At 46.6% G+C, this 15806-nt stretch overlaps 2 protein-coding genes and 1 pseudogene across 3 annotated transcripts; 1 reads left to right on the top strand and 2 right to left on the bottom strand.

Annotated features, from left to right (window-relative positions):
• The first annotated feature begins 6746 nt into the window (after positions 1 to 6746).
• Positions 6747 to 7640, top strand: LOC100192567 (uncharacterized). The gene has a single exon (NM_001137782.2). It carries the CDS (start codon positions 6864 to 6866, stop codon positions 7188 to 7190), a length of 327 nt encoding a protein of 108 aa, NP_001131254.1. The 5' UTR covers positions 6747 to 6863; the 3' UTR covers positions 7191 to 7640.
• A 2902-nt stretch (positions 7641 to 10542) lies between these two features.
• On the bottom strand, positions 10543 to 13476 carry LOC100280685 (uncharacterized). Of its 2 annotated transcripts, NM_001153604.2 has the most exons (8): positions 13082 to 13476; positions 12785 to 12847; positions 12527 to 12643; positions 12122 to 12416; positions 11784 to 11939; positions 11550 to 11701; positions 10951 to 11471; positions 10543 to 10757 (listed from the first exon to the last, which is right to left on the bottom strand). In NM_001153604.2, the coding sequence occupies exons 1-7, from the start codon at positions 13378 to 13380 to the stop codon at positions 11318 to 11320; spliced, it is 1236 nt and encodes a 411-aa protein (NP_001147076.2). In that variant the 5' UTR covers positions 13381 to 13476; the 3' UTR covers positions 10543 to 10757; positions 10951 to 11317. The 2 variants fall into 2 exon arrangements, with proteins under 2 accessions (NP_001147076.2, NP_001339104.1); NM_001352175.1 differs by lacking the exon at positions 10543 to 10757 and having other exon boundaries at positions 10940 to 11471.
• A 347-nt stretch (positions 13477 to 13823) lies between these two features.
• LOC103631194 (uncharacterized) overlaps positions 13824 to 15806 on the bottom strand; it is a 58938-nt pseudogene continuing 56955 nt past the window's right edge.

Raw genomic sequence — 15806 nt, 5'->3', positions numbered from 1 at the left:
TGAGATTCCTGTGCCAGCTTCTGCTTCTGTGTTTGACTCTCAGGCCGAGGATGCAGCTCTTCGCCAGTTTGACACTCAGGGTACATCAGCTGATGATGATGATGATGATTTTGGGGTTCCTCCTTCGCCTCCGCCTCCTATGCCTCCACGCTCCCATGATCATGAGGCTGGGAGTTCTCGTGCTGCTCCTGCTCCTCCTCCGGCTATGGACCCTGCTCTTGCGACGATTCTGGCCAACCTGGCAGCCGAGCAGGCCCGGTTATCCGAGACGATGCTCTCGATGTTTCAGAGCATGCAGGACAGGCAGGATGCACTTCAGCAGCAGCTACTTCAGGATCGGGCTGAGAGTAGGGCATTCATGGCTCTTATGCTTCAGCATTCTGGTATCTCAGCACCTCCGGTTCAGTCTGCTCCTCCTCCTCCGCTTCACGCTCCAGTGGTGCCATCGATTTTGTCAGGACCCCCTGTTGGTACCTCTCCGCTCCGGCCGGTCACTTTGGCGTTCACCTCTCCGGTTCTCAGCACTGTCTGTCCGCAGCCACCAGTGCCACCAGCATCTGCTGTTACCACTACCGCTGTGGCAGTATCTGTGACTGCTTCTGTTCCGGTAGCTCCTGCAGCGCGGCCTCCGTCCGAGTCAGTACCAGCTCCAGCTTCTACCGCAGATCCTGGATCCGAGACTGACTCTGACCCTCCGCCGGCGTTCGCTCTGCTACCTCGACCTCGACCGGATGCGCCCCCGCCGCCTCCTCCTGCTTCAGATGTTTAGGTTCAGGTCCCTTTTGGTGTTTGACGCCAAAGGGGGAGAGATATGAGTTGTGAGAGCTAGGGGGAGTTAGAGAGTTAGTAGAGAGTCAGAGTCATTTTGATGTAATATATGTGCCTGCTACTCTCTGTACTAGCTTGATGTTTTTGGCTCACAAACTCGTCATATACTCTCGTTACGTATGATTGACTGTGTGCATTATGTTTTCACCTCATATTTTATCACCAGTCTTCTAGCTCTTGTTTCATAAATTTAACTTCACGTTTATATGAACAAAAATCTTATGATGTGTATGCGCTCACTCTTATTATTATGGTACACATTCCTTCTGTCAAAGATTACTGAGTATAACTAACCATTCTTTCTATTGACAGAATCTTCAAAACAAACTACTCTCACAAAACTTGTAGGGTTGTCATCAATCACCAAAAAGGGGGAGATTGAAAGCATCTAGGCCCCTGGTTGGTTTTAGTGATTAATGACAACGTAATATTATATGTGACTAACGTATGTTTTGCAGAGACAAATGGTAAGTTAGGTCGCATGACAGGTAGAATTACTACAACGGTGAAAACAATCCCGGAGATAAGAACTCGAAGCGACGGCTAAAACGACGGAACAAAAGGTGAAGGTCTACGGAGTCCGAGTATCAAGGAGATGTGGACACTCGCGATTTAGTTAGGTCTTTTGTTCTCTTTTAGCCGTACTATAAAGAGGGGTTGTCGATGAGTAGTTTGACCAAGAGAGTTCTAGTGTAGTGTTGGTGCACAATCACACTCATATACAGTGCTAGGTGTCACTCTAGAACTCACACACAAGTTAGAGCGCAAACCGATTTGAAAATCAGCTGAAAAACAAGAGTTAGTGTTTCTGGCTTTGGGGCACCGGACTGTCCGGTGTGCACCGGACTGTCCGGTGCACCCTCTGCCAGGTGGGACCAGGCTGGTCCACGACAGAGTCTCTACCCTTCGCAGAAACCCAAGAGCGCAGCATTCAGAGTTGAATTTTAGTGGCACACCGGACACCGCACCGGACTGTCCGGTGTGCACCGGACAGTGGACTGTTCACTGTCCGGTGCGCCATGAGTCCAACGGCTCCCTGTCAGAACTAGCCGTTGGAAACGACCGTTGGCGCACCGGTGGCGCACCGTTGGCGCACCGGACTGTCCGGTGCGCCATCGCGCAGTGAATTGCCTGTAACGGCTAGTTGGTGGGTGAGGGCTATTTATACCCCCTCCACCCACCATATTCAATGTCTTGCACTCCACATTTATTCCAGCACATTGCTAGAGCATTGCAAGCACCAAGAGCCTAGTGAGGAGATTAGAGAATCATAATCCGCGCTTGTTCCTCATTAGCGCTAGTGAGAGCCACCTAGAGCACACACCACTTGCATTAGGCTTCTCTTGGTCAAGCGAAAGTCTACGGCTTGTTACTCTTGGTGATCGGCATCACCTAGACGGCTTGGTGGCGTTGGGAGCTCGGTGATCACCGTGAAGATCTTGTTGGTGACCCGACTCAAGTTTGTAAGCGGTCTCGAGGGATCCACCGCGCCGGAGTGGCAAAGGATCATCTCGTAGTGAGCACTTGGTTCTTGCGAGGACCAAGGGGGAGCGATACCCTTGCGCGGGTGCTCCAACGAGGACTAGTGGAGAGTGCCGACTCTTCGATACCTCGGGAAAAATTGGAGGAGTCTTCTAAACTTTGCTTTACATTCCGCACTTAATTCAAGCACTTTACATTGTGTATTTGTTTAGCAAGTATTTGAAGTATTATCTTAGCTTTGTTACATTTCTAGTATTATATTCTTAGTGCTAGTTGTTGGGGTGAAGTTGGGCTCTTGTTTAGCTCTTGCTTAGGTTTTAATTAGTGTTGATTTTTTAGATAAGCCCAATTCACCCCCCCTCTTGGGCATCGTGATCCTTTCAAAGTGTTTGCGTGTGCCAGAAGAGCAGTTGCCAGTGGAAGGTCTGGAAGTCCAGGAGGACTTGACCTACACGGAGAAACCAGCACAGATCCTTGAGACTGCAGACAGAGTCACCCGAAGGAAGACCATCAGAATGTGCAAAGTCAGATGGAATCATCACTCTGAGGAAGAAGCAACCTGGGAGCGTGAAGATGATCTGATGGCTAAATACCCTGAGCTCTTTGCTAGCCAACCCTGAATCTCGAGGGCGAGATTCTTTTAAGGGGGATAGGTTTGTAACGCCCTGAATTTGGGGGTAGATTTTTTTCTTTTCTCTCACCAAATTCGGGCGTTACTCTCTTTTCTCTTCCCGTTTTGCCTCTTTTTTCCCAATTTCAAACCAGTATGGTGACAGGTGTCCGTGTCGTGTATGAACAAAACCTAAGTGTCATGGGTGTTGCATCATGCCGAAGCGCACTTCTTTGTCTGATGTCGCGTGTTCGTCTCGTTCCGTTTCGGATTTCAGTTGGCGATTGATTTCCTTTAATGGTCGTGTGTGTCGTGGGTTTCGATCTGCGAAGTGGCCCGGCCCAACCCAGTCCAGCCTAGCCCGGCCCGGTCCGGCCCAGTCCGGCCCGCGCGACCCCGGCGCCCCACCCCCCCTCCCCATGCGCCCCCTCCTCCTCTCCCTCTCTCATTTGGATTTCCCGCGCAGCAACCTCCCTCTCCCTCTCCCACCTCTCTCTCCCCGTGGTGCCCTAGGGATTGGAGACGGCGATCACCGGAATTTGGACCCCGAGGTGAGCTCCCCTCCCCTCCCTTCTCCTCTCTCTCTCCCTCTCTCCCTCTCCCTCCTCTTCTCTCCCCCTGCGCGCGCCCCCTCTTCTTTCCCCTGAGCGCGCGCGTCCCTGCGCGGCGGCGCGCTTCTGCTCCCCCGCGGCGCGGCGGCCCGCCCCTCCCCTCCCCTGCGCGGCGCACCCCCGTCCCGGCCCCCTGTGCAGCAAACCCACGCGCGCGGTGATTATTTTTTGGGTTTGTAGTTAATTTTAAACCCACGCGCAAACCCAAGCTTGGGTTCGCCCCTTGGGGAGGAGTGCTGTGCATTTAGGAAACCTAACGGGCGGCTACAGCCCCGGGGAATCTTTGTAAAGGCTACGTAGTGATACCCTCCTGGGCCACCTAGGTAGTGGTCAATGGGGAGTAGCTCTCTCCGGGCAGAAAGGGAATCACGACTTGTGGGTAAAGTGCACAACCTCTGCAGAGTGTTTGAAAAATGATATATCAGCCGTGCTCGCGGTTATGAGCGGCCAAGGGAGCTCCAGTGATTAGTGGTACTTGATCAGAGATGTTCGGTTTGCAGGTGGCAATGAGATTGATGGTTCTTGGTTTTGACTCTGGTAATGGTAAGTGATACTCTTTCCGTTTGGAAAAGGAGTACGTTTGGGTTTAAAACGTGGGTTAATTTTAAAACTTGGCTTTCTCTACTAGTAATAATAATCTGACCAACTAAAAACAACTGCTTGACTTACCCCCCACATAAAGCTAGTCCACTACAGCCAAACATGATACTTGCTGAGTATGTTGATGTGTACTCACCCTTGCTCTACACACCAACCCCCCATCCCCAGGTTGTCAGCATTACAACCACTGCCCAGGAGAAGATGAAGCCGTAGAAGGAGACCACCAGGAGTTCCAAGATTACGACAAGTTCTAGGCGTGGGTTAGCGGCAATCCCCAGTCGGCTGCCTGTGAAGGCCGCATATATCTACGTTTCTTTTCCGCACTTTGATTTATTGTAAAGACTATGTGGATGTCTCAGACATATGATGTAATCGACTATTATTTCCCTTTTAATACTATTTGAGCACTATGTGATGATGTCCATGTTATGTAACTGCTGTGTACGTGAATTGCTGATCCTGACACATACATGGTTCGCATTCGGTTTGCCTTCTAAAACTGGGTGTGACACAAGGCAAGGTAAGGGCTCAGAGTTGATCCTTACATAATCATATTCTAATCAGAAACTATCTATGTTTCTGTCACTTATTCGAACTTACTCAAAAAGTACTCAATATTATTGTACATGTCCTTAATGAGTCCAATGTATTTCAGTTGAACTTTATGTTTGTCTAAACCCACTACACATCATTTATTCTTATTTTTTCATATGTCTTCCCCAGGTCAATGAAAATCATGTGTAGATCCTTCCTTTGTTCACTATATTACGCTATCACTTGTTTTATTAAGAAAATAGTTCCCATGGTTGTTATTTTAGGCATAAAATCAAATTGGTTCCAAAGATCCTCATTATACCTCTCAGACGATGCTCGATAACTCTCTTCCATAACTTCATATTATGGCTCATCAAATTAATTCTCTAATAATTATTACAACTTTAAATATCTCCCCTCTTGTAGATCAGTACTAATATATTTCTCCTCTACCAGTTTGGCATCTTGTTCTACAGTTGAACAACTTGGTTAGCTATACTATAACTAGATCCTCGAGGCATCTTTATATATTAATTGGAATTCCATCAGGACCTGTCGTTTTATCCCTTTTCATGTTGTTCAATATCTCTCTAACATCAGTTTTTAAATCGTACATAAAATGCTTGTTCGTATCATCAAAATAGTCATCTGGTTACCATCATCGAAGTAAAATGTTTTTTATCGATTCGAATAAGTTTAGTGGAAACGCGTTTGGTGGAGGCTTCATGGGACCAAGAACGAGCATACACCTGCAAGCATTTGGCACGAATTTTATTTTACTAACACCCTATTTTAAACTCTCTAAAACTAATAGTTAGTAGCTAAAATTAGTTGTGTGGTTTAATTTGGGTTAGCTAATAGACTACTAATTGTTAGCTATATTCTTTAAATACTACTAGTTGTTAGCGGCAATGACTGCTATGCAATTAGTTCTTAGATGCAAACGAGTCTGTTAGATCTGATCAAAGAAGAAACTGTTGTTCGTTAATATTTTTTTTATAAAGCTACTCAAATTAGTGATGGAAAGCTTTAAATATCAAATATAACAAACTCTCTCCGTCTCAAATTAAAATTTATTTTACTTTTCAATAGATTTATAATAATTAATATATGTATTTTCCATGTGTGTCTAGATTTATAATTATTTATTTGAATATAGATATAAAAATTAAGAGATACAACTACTAATATTTTAGGACGGAAGAAATACCGACTGAATTATAATATAACAGATCAAAACTCTCGCTTAGACTCTTATATCTAAGGTCTGCTTGCATTGCATCAATAGCAGTCATTGCCGTTGTTAGCTGCTGCTTTAGAGGACTAACTAAGGGTCCCTTTGGTAGGGCTTATTTTTCAGCTTCGACTCTGGCTAATGTAAAAGTTGTGCTAAACAACTCTTTTTCAAATGGCTTCACCAGTGAAGTGCTTTTCCAAAATGAACTAGAGGGCATGAGCCAAAAAAGTGGCTCACCCGGCTTCAGCTCACGTTATTTTTGCACAATAGCCCTCCCACCAGCTCACGTCTTCTATAATGATATTTCAGCTATACATATAAAAGTATCTATACAACCTATAAGCCGTTTTGCCAAATAATTTTTCAGAATGGCTTTGGCTCATCTAAAGAAGTGGCTTCACCTCGTGAGCCAGAGCCAAAGCCATTTTTGAAGAAGCCAGAGCCTGCCAAAGGGGCCCTAATTCTAATAAAATCGATACGGATTGTGATGTCCAAACGTGACATCGTAGGACACGGAAAAAGGGTCTTTCTGAAAAACAACCTATAAGTCGTTTTGCCAAATAATTTTTCAGAATGACTTTGGCTCATCTAAAGAAGTGGCTTCACCTCGTGAGCCAGAGCCAAAGCTATTTTTGGAGAAGCCAGAGCCTGCCAAAGGGGCCCTAATTCTAATAAAATCGATACGGATTGTGATGTCCAAACGTGACATCGTAGGACACGGAAAATATATCCAAATATATCCGAGCCCACGCAATGGATACCGCTCGTTCCAGATCCGACGGCTGAAGCGAGACGACTACCGCCGCGGGGAAGAGCCGTGTGCGGCCGCAGGAGCCAGGAGGGTAATAATTGGCGGCCCCGGCTTGGCCCTCATCAAACCCTCACAGCGAAGGACACAAAAACACAGGTAGGGTTAGGCGACGCGGCGGCGAGAGCGCGAGAGTAGGAGGAGGCGTCGGCCATGACGGGGAAGGCGAAGCCGAAGAAGCACACGGCGAAGGAGATCGCCGCGAAGATCGACGCGGCGACGACGAACCGGGGCGGCGGCAAGGTCGGGCAGGCGGATCGGCTAGGGCAGGACAAGGGCGGGCACGCGAAGCTGGCGTGCCCGCTCTGCCGCACCCCGGCGCCCGACATCAAGTCCATGCAGATCCACCACGAGGCGCGCCATCCCAAGCTCCCTTTCGAGCCGGAGAAGCTCGTCAACCTGCACTCCTCCACCCCCGCCGCCGCCGAGGCCACCACCTCCAAGCCCAAGCCCGGGGTCCGCGGCAGCCTCAAGAAGTAGCTGGCTGGCTTGCCTGCCTGACTGCCTGGGGTAATTCCCTTCGATTTCAATCCCATCCACCGACCCGATCTACAATCAATCAAAGTACCGCCCGCCCTCCGGCCTGCGGTGTACTGTTAGTCTGCTGCTGCTGCTTCTTATCGTTGTTATATTGCTGATACATGTCTCGCGTGATAGATGTGCAACTATATATCAGTCTCGTCGCCGGCAACACTGGCATGCTTAAACATGTGTCGCTGCTGCTCCGTGATGCCGGCGACGGCTGCTATTAGTGTTAATGTTAGTGTCGATCGGGTCTCCTTGAACAATGGCAGGAATCTGTTGCTTGTTTACTTTCTTCTAATGGCAAGTAAAGTTCCCTAATTGTTTCGTCTGCCGTTGGGTGTTTAATACTGTCAGGGTTTCATGAGACAGATCCTCTCTTGTCTTGTGTATGAATAGTTTGTATTGTCGGATATGCTCGGCTAGCCCAAATCTTCACCTGCTTTGCTTATGCCCACTTGAACTAGCGAGGACAATTGCCTTTGTAACCCATGTGACAGTTGTTAGGCTTAATTGTTCTTGGTTTATGTATTGTGACTAGAAATAAAACGTAGTTATCTAGTTTGAGTCATAAGCAAATGCTTGAGATCGGTAGCGATTTCAGTTCCTCTTCACATGGTTAAGTATATGTCTTGAGTTCGTCACTAGATTAAGTTTACTATTTTTTGCATGGGTATTAGTATTTTCCTAGACCCAAACTTCTCAAAAGGCATTCATGAGAGATGAGTAACATAACGGATAACCAATTAACCATGTACTCCCGCCCTCTTTTTATATTTTGAGCTAACGAACATTAACTATAAAACGGCGGGAAGGTGTATCTTTTGTTTAAAATGCTGGAGTAACGCCATATTAATGACTACACCCGTTGTTTTTTGTCGTCTTCCTGAGAATTGTTTGCTCGCGGGTAGAAGTGGTACTCCAGACAATGCTGCATCACGAGACTGTCATTTGAAGTTGGGATATGTTGTTTCAGCGATGTACAGATTTTAAGGCTTCCAAGCCTCAAGCTTACAGTTACCCCCTCAATGTAACTGCATTTGTTCATTTTCTTGGCAAATTTAGTGCTTCCGTGATCAGGATTCACTCAGGATTTACTTGTATAACACTACTTCATGCAAGCAAGCTTAGCCTTCTGTAAAGTGACCATTCAATTTTAGGCAATAATGCAGTAGTATGGTAACTATGGTTGGTGGTATTTGAGACATTGGGGGTATGACAAGAATTGCACTCTTTTAGTTTGTTGGATGTCATACTGTTTGCCGGCTCATGGTTGAGCAATTTAAGTTATCCAGTTTTATTTGCTTTCAACGCCATACTTAAACTGCGTGCTTTCCTGGAAATCTGGTGTATGGCCTTTGGATCCAGCAACCAATTGTCCTAAAATCTGATGCATGGTCTTTGGAGTACCATTTTCGTTGTTTCCTAGTTTTGTTTGCTTGTGTACTTGCTATGCATTGTTTCTGTACCTTCACCTTAAAAAAAACAAAACACCATGTATTGCCAGGCTGATAGAGTTGAAATGCAAATGATAAGGTTGCGGTCGGATCAATAGACATATACAATACTTTGTTCATCTATTGCCAAACTGGAAAGTTTGAACATTTTTATCCATGTACCCTGACTCTGACCGGGAGAGGTGACCTGTTCACTGATTCGGTCCCAAGTGTGCTTGAAACTCTGGCGGATTTTGCCCATCAAATTGAAACAGCGTATTGAGACGGCAAAACATCTGTCAAATTTGAATTTTATCGCGGAGCCTACTGCTCAAAGAAGCACATACAACGTCGAAAATAGAAACACATAGTATTATTGTTCTAAAATCTGATACATGGTCTTTGGAGTATTATTTTCGTTGTTTTTAGTGGTGGTTCATTCAATATTGCTAGGCATACTTGTGTACTTGCTATGCATTATTTTTGTACCTTCGCCTTAAAAAAAGACAAAACACCATGTATTGACAGACTGATAGGTCAAAATAAATCATAAGGGTTGAAATAAATGACTTCGTTTATCTATTGCCAGACTCTAAGGTGTGAACATTTTTATCCAGCACCCTGACCAGCGTGACCTAATGGTGTGTTTGGTTGGTTGTACGAGGAGGGATGGAACCTGACTAGCGTAACCTGTCCACTAATGGTGTGTTTGGTTGGATATATAAGGGCATGTACAGTGGAGAGACACAAAAACGGTTCTCCAAGCACAGGAGACAACTAAGAGACTCTATTGTACAATGGAGTGTCTATAAACGTAGTCTATTAATAAATACAGAATTAAATGTATTTGTATAGCATCAGATCGATAGAACAGACGACAAATTCGTACAGTGGGAAGTGAGGCGTCTGTTGTTACTTGGTTTACGAGCCAGAGGCGTCTCTTCACGGAGAGACGGCTCTAAGATTTTTTTGCAAATAACCCCCTAAAACACCTTAAGAGCCCCCACATTAAACACCACTGTACATGCCCTAAGGCTAATCACAATGGAGGTTTTATGAAGTATTTCATGTATTAATTAGATTGTCACATCAGCTATTTGGATGACATGTCACATCATTTAAGAAGGAAGAGTTTCATGGGGTTTCATGGGGATGAAACCACGTAAACTTGTTTCCAAGGTCTTGGAAACTGTGTGAAACCTTCACTGAGAGTGTTTTGTTTCATCTTCATATAATTAAGTAAATCCTATTGGTTATTTATATGCAGCATTTAAGAAGTATGTTGACATATGAAATAGTGAGATGAAACTCTCTATTGAGAGAGAGTGTTTCATTCATTCATAAAATTGACGTGGCATTTTTGGAAATAGGGACATGAAATCCTCTGTGATTAGCCTAAAGAGGGATGGAATGAGATGGCCACATTTTATATAGTGTTTGGATGAGTTAAATGGAAGCGAGGTGAACACCAGAGTAATTTTTGGTGGCGGCGTGATGCCAAAAAATTGAGGGAACAGTGTCAACCTGACTCATTCTACTTTGACCTCAAACCAAACACACCCTAACATATTCGGTTGCGTCTAGATGGAAGGGAATTAGAAGAAATTAAATCTCTCTAGTCAAAACTGAATAGGAGATTTAATCTCATTCAATCCAGACGCAACCGAACAAGCCCTAATTCGGTCCCGAGTGTGCTTGAAACTCTGGTGGATTTTGGATTTTTCCCCATCTCAGTAGCCCAAATTGAATCAATGTATTGTGACGGCAAAACATCTGTCAAAGTTGAATTTTTATTGGAGCATAATGCCCAAAGAAGCACAGACAGCATAGGTAACAGAGAAGATATAAACGCATATAGTAGAACAAAAAGAGTAGAACAAAAAGGGCACAATACGAGACTACTTTGTCCAATTGTTCCAAAATCTGATACACGAGTACGTGAACTTTGGAGTATTATTTTGACTCTCCCTTGAATACAGGGAACGGGTTAGGTTCCATCATCACAGAAGAATAGTTCATCTTGCCACGAGCACGATAGCTCTAGCGCACTGCAGCTTCACTTCTTAGGCATGAAAATGATATTCATATTCTGCAAACGCAAAACATAAGCCCAAGTTAGGAAAAAACCATAGCAAAAATAATACTAATAATAAATCATTTGCGAGTATACATGAGTTTTGGGTGTTGATATACATATGGTAAGAACGGCTACGTTGCATACAATGCGGATGCTCCCAAATTCAGAAGACAGACAAAATGGGTCAAGCAATCAGGGCAAGTACCTTTCGTTGGTGACGTTAAACCCAGCTGCAGCTAGCCTTACAGACACAAGTGTTGAAGTCGAAAGGACAACCAAAAGGGCATCTTCAAAAATGCCGATTGGGACACCAGAATACAATGTTCAGGATACGATATTTTCTTCAGTGCCCTGCCGTTCTTCCCTGACAATGGAACCTTGCTTGAATGCTTGAAAAAATGGTACTAGTACTGGCCATCTCTACCGTGTAAACTGCCGTGCAAAGTACAAACCAAATATATGCAAGATTGGTATACAACAAAGACATGAAAACTAAATCTGCTGACGCCGCTGGCCTAGAGAAACACTTGAGGCAAAAATCCATCTGCCTCTCTGCCTGGGGTGTAAAAGGATCAATGGAGCCCCCTGAAGGAGCTTCCTTCTGCCTTGGTGGTCGGCAGAAGAAGAGGTCGCAGATAACCGGCTACCAGAGCGCTCTGAGCCTCTTTGTAGCGAGCCCAAGTGACCAGGTAAAGGCCAGCGATGATGAAGAGTCCCCCAATCACACTGAAACGAGTAAAAATACAGGTGTCAACAAGCTCAGAATTTAGAGGATAAAAAATACAGTTGGGACTAGGGCCGAACCTTCCAACGTAAATTGGAGTTCCAAGAAACATGGTCGAGAGCAAGGTAGAGCATGCCGGTTGGAGTGGGTTGTAGAGGGCGACCAGAGACGGCCCGAGGATCTTGTTCGCCCAGGTCATGATCGCGTAGTTCAGGCAGGACGCAACGACTCCCTGTCAGGCAGGTAGGTAGAAGCAAGGTTACACAACCAGGGAGATTTCGAAATGTAATCTAATATCAAACTCAGAAACTTACAGCGTACAAGATGGCTAAGATCTCGGTCGCTGTCAGCGCCCACTCGTGGAGCCCACTGGTGGCGAACGCGCCGGTGACCACCATGAACAAGGTTGCGAAGGAGTAGGAGTAGGCGGTCAGGGATAAGCTCGCGGGGTATTTGATCAGCACCGGGGCCTGCAGGTTGTCGCGTCAGGAAAAGGACGGCGATTTTGTTGCATCAGGCGTGAACATCGTAGATATTAAAATACGATTACAGTAGTAAGCATCCACCAATCCATCAGTAACAGAAAGGAAATTTCAATAAATATATATCCAACCCCAGTGCTGCCAAGTCTGCGTCACCAAGTCTGCGTCACCTGGATGACGAGGTAAGCGCCCATCAGGAAGCAGTTTCCGATGAGGCAGACGACGCCGAGATGCCATGCCTCCACGCCGTTCCGGAGCATGGCCGCGGCCAGCCACTGAGGAGCATAGTTATAGGCATGGCTGTGGTCAATAACCACTGACAGGGCAGTTGCATCGGCCGCGCCTCCGGTCCCGATCAGAGATGGGCCTCGGTAGAAGACCATCAGGACGGCGCCAGAGACGCACACGGCTGTGCCGAGGACTTTGACGACCCCGTGTTTCGTGAAGATGTTGATCACCTCGACGCTGGAATTGGATGGGAAAATGTGTGGAATTTATTGCGGCGGCGGCGGCGTCGGTCCATGTCAGGAAGGACTCGGGCTGTCAGACGAGAGAAGGAAGGTTCCGAGTGTTACCCGACGATTGCGGCCAGGAGGAACGTGAACACCGGTATGGCCGGCTGGAACGCCGCGGCGTAGGAGGCGTTGGTGAAGCCGAGGCCCAGGAGGAAGAGGAGCTGGTTCCCGAAGATCCTGCGGCAGGCAAGGTAGGAGGAGAAAGCCGTTTCATTAGTTCCTCCAGCAAGGGTTAGTGGTGATGGAAACTATATGTAGATTTACACAGTGAAAGATTAGGAACCAAAAAAAAAAGTGAAAGATGGCTGGAAAAATCACCCAGTGAATCCGAGGAGAGCGAAGGACGCGAGGAGGCGAGGAGTCACCGGGCGCCGCACGTTTCTGCAAGGACGGAATGGATTCCGAATTTACGGGACGAATCGGAATCCCCTGGGATGGGTGAGTGAGAGAGATACACTGCACTAGTACTAGTAGGGAAGAAGCTAAAGAGATGCCTTCCCCCCCTCCTCCCCCAGCAGGTTGCTGCTGGGCAAGCAAAGGAGATTGAAGTGAAATTCGGTGGTGTGTGGTGCGCGAAGCGGAAAGGGATTGGATGAGGAGGACGTGCGGGGAGACCTCTCGCGAAAGAAGGCGATGGGCGCGAGGAGCGCGAGCGCGACGAGGTCGCGGTAGACGCAGAAGACGATCTGGTTCATGCCGACGTTGAGGACGGACTTGGTGAGGACGTGGTAGCCGCCGTAGGCGACCTGGACGAGGGCCATCCCGACGTGCGCCCGCCACGCCTCGTTGCCCGCCCACAGCAGGCGCCCGCTGCCGCTGACGGCCCACACCGACGAGGACCACCGCTGCAGCAGCGTCGGATAGCTTCCCTCCTCCCTGTCGCCGTCCTCCATCACCGCACCCCCACGCCCCATCCCTCCGCCGCCGAGGCCGGCGACCGCTCCCTAGTCTAGCGGCCTGCTGCTTCCCTCGTTCCGCGCGGCCTGCTCCTGCTCTGCTTTGGCCGTGGCTGTAGCTTTTTTTGATCTGGAAAAAATGGCGTGGAGTATACAATTTATAGCCCGATTACGCGAAAGAGACATAGCTTCAAGATTTATTCAATAATTGCGTCTTTATCAAATGAATAAAAGTCTATGAAACTAAGTATGAGACCATGCATAGAATAACACTTTGAAATTTATCCGATGAATAAAAGTCTACTAGTCATGTTCATTGCTACGATTTTTATATATGACATAGAATAAATTTTGTTTTAATAAAACACAAAATATATGTTTTTTATTGATTAGGTGAGTGTGAACGTGGAGCCAACAACAAAGTTCGAATACTCATTTATACATAATTTCACTTTATTTTTTTACATAAAACGCAAATATAAGGCTCCCAAAAGTAGGTCTTGTACTCTTGTATCATTTGTCCTTTCAGCAAGAGATAATAAACATTGGATGGTTTCAATAATATTTTTGTTGTCTCTCTGAAGGATATTATGAAGAATCACCTCAAATAATTGTTGGGGCTTTGCTGGTTACAATACATTTCTGTCAAATAAAACAAATCTTTCCAAAATGATCCGAGCATGCCAAGGCAAATAAAGCAACACTATATGCCCCATACACCCTTGAAGTGGAGCACCAAGTTCACTGAATGCTTTTAGCATGGTAATCGCGTGGTGCTATGAGATCTCAGAACCATTGCCTAGAAGCACAAGAAGTTTCTTGTCAATTCCTGATTCAATCATATAATCTCAACAACCTTCAACTTTCCAACCTTTATCAAAGATGCAAGTCTTGCAAACACATTTTCATACATTGTGAAAGGGAAATAGGCTTACACCTTTTCCTAATTGATTTTGGTGGTTGAATTGTCCAACACAAATAATTCAACTAACTAGTTTGCTCTAGACTATAAGTTTTACAGGTGCCAAAGGTTCACAATAAACCAATAAAAAGACCAAGAAAGAGTTCAAACAAAGAGAGCAAAAGACAACCGAAGTGTGCCCTGGTCTGGCGCACTGGAATGTCCGGTGTGCCACCGAACAGTGTCCGGTGCACCAGGGAACTCAACTCCGAACTGCTCACCTTCGGGAATTCTAGGAGCCGCTCCGCTATAATTCACCGAACTATCCGGTGTAGCACCAGACTGTCCGGTGTGCCAGCGGAGCAACAGCTACTTCGCGCCAACGGTCGTCTGCAGAAGACATTAAATGCGCTACAGCGTGCGGCAGCGCGCGCAGAAGTCAGAGCACGCGCCAGACGGCGCATCGGACAGTCTACAGGACCTGTCCGGTGGCCCAGAAGACAGAAGCTCCAACGGTCGAACCCTAACGGTCGGGTGACATGGCTAGCGCACCGGACAGTGTCCGGTGGCGCACCAGACTGTCCGGTGCGCCATGCCACAGCAGGCTCCACCAAACGACTAGTTTGGTGGTTGGGGCTATAAATACCCCCAACCACCCACCATTCATTGCATCCAAGTTTTCACCCTTCACACCTCATACAAGAGCTATAGCATTCAATACAAGACACAAACAAGAGATCAAATCCTCTCCCAAGTCCAAAGATCATTCCAATCAAATAGTGACTAGTGAGAGAGAGATACTTGTGTTCATTTGAGCTCTTGCGCTTGGATTGCTTTTCTTCTTCCTTCTTTCTTGATTCCAACTCAATTGTAACCAAGGCAAGAGACACCAATTGTGTGGTGGTCCTTGTGGGGACTTAGTATCTCGTTTGATTGAGAAGAGAAGCTCACTCGGTCTAAGTGACCGTTTGAGAGAGGGAAAGGGTTGAAAGAGATCCGGTCTTTGTGACCACCTCAACGGAGAGTAGGTTTGCAAGAACCGAACCTCGGTAAAACAAATCACCGTGTAATTCGCCTTATTTGATTGTGATTTGTTTTCGCCCTCTCTTTCGGACTCGTTTATATTTCTAACGCTAACCCCGGCTTGTAGTTGTGCTTAAAGTTTGTAAATTTTAGATTCGCCCTATTCACCCCCCTCTAGGCGACTTTCAAATGGTATCGGAGCCCGGTGCTTCATTAGAGCCTAACCACTCGAAGTGATGTCGAGAGCATCCGCCAAGAGGGAGATCGGGACCGACGACAAGTCCGCAAGCTCGGGGAGAACACACTCAAGGGAGTCCGCCCACAAGCACAAGGAGGAATCCTCTTTGATAGTCGCCTAGAGGGGGGGTGAATAGGGCGAAACTGAAATTTACAAATGTAAACACAACTACAAGCCGGGTTAGCGTTAGAAATAAAAACAAGTCCGCGAGAGAGGGCGCAAAACAAATCGCAAGCAAATGAGAGTGTGACACGCGGATTTGTTTTACCGAGGTTCGGTTCT

This window comes from Zea mays, chromosome 6 (genome assembly GCF_902167145.1).
Source record: "Zea mays cultivar B73 chromosome 6, Zm-B73-REFERENCE-NAM-5.0, whole genome shotgun sequence".
Classification (NCBI taxonomy): Eukaryota; Viridiplantae; Streptophyta; class Magnoliopsida; order Poales; family Poaceae; genus Zea; species Zea mays.
The sequence above is the reverse complement of the archived record's forward strand: the minus strand, read 5'-3'. Positions and strand labels throughout refer to the sequence as shown.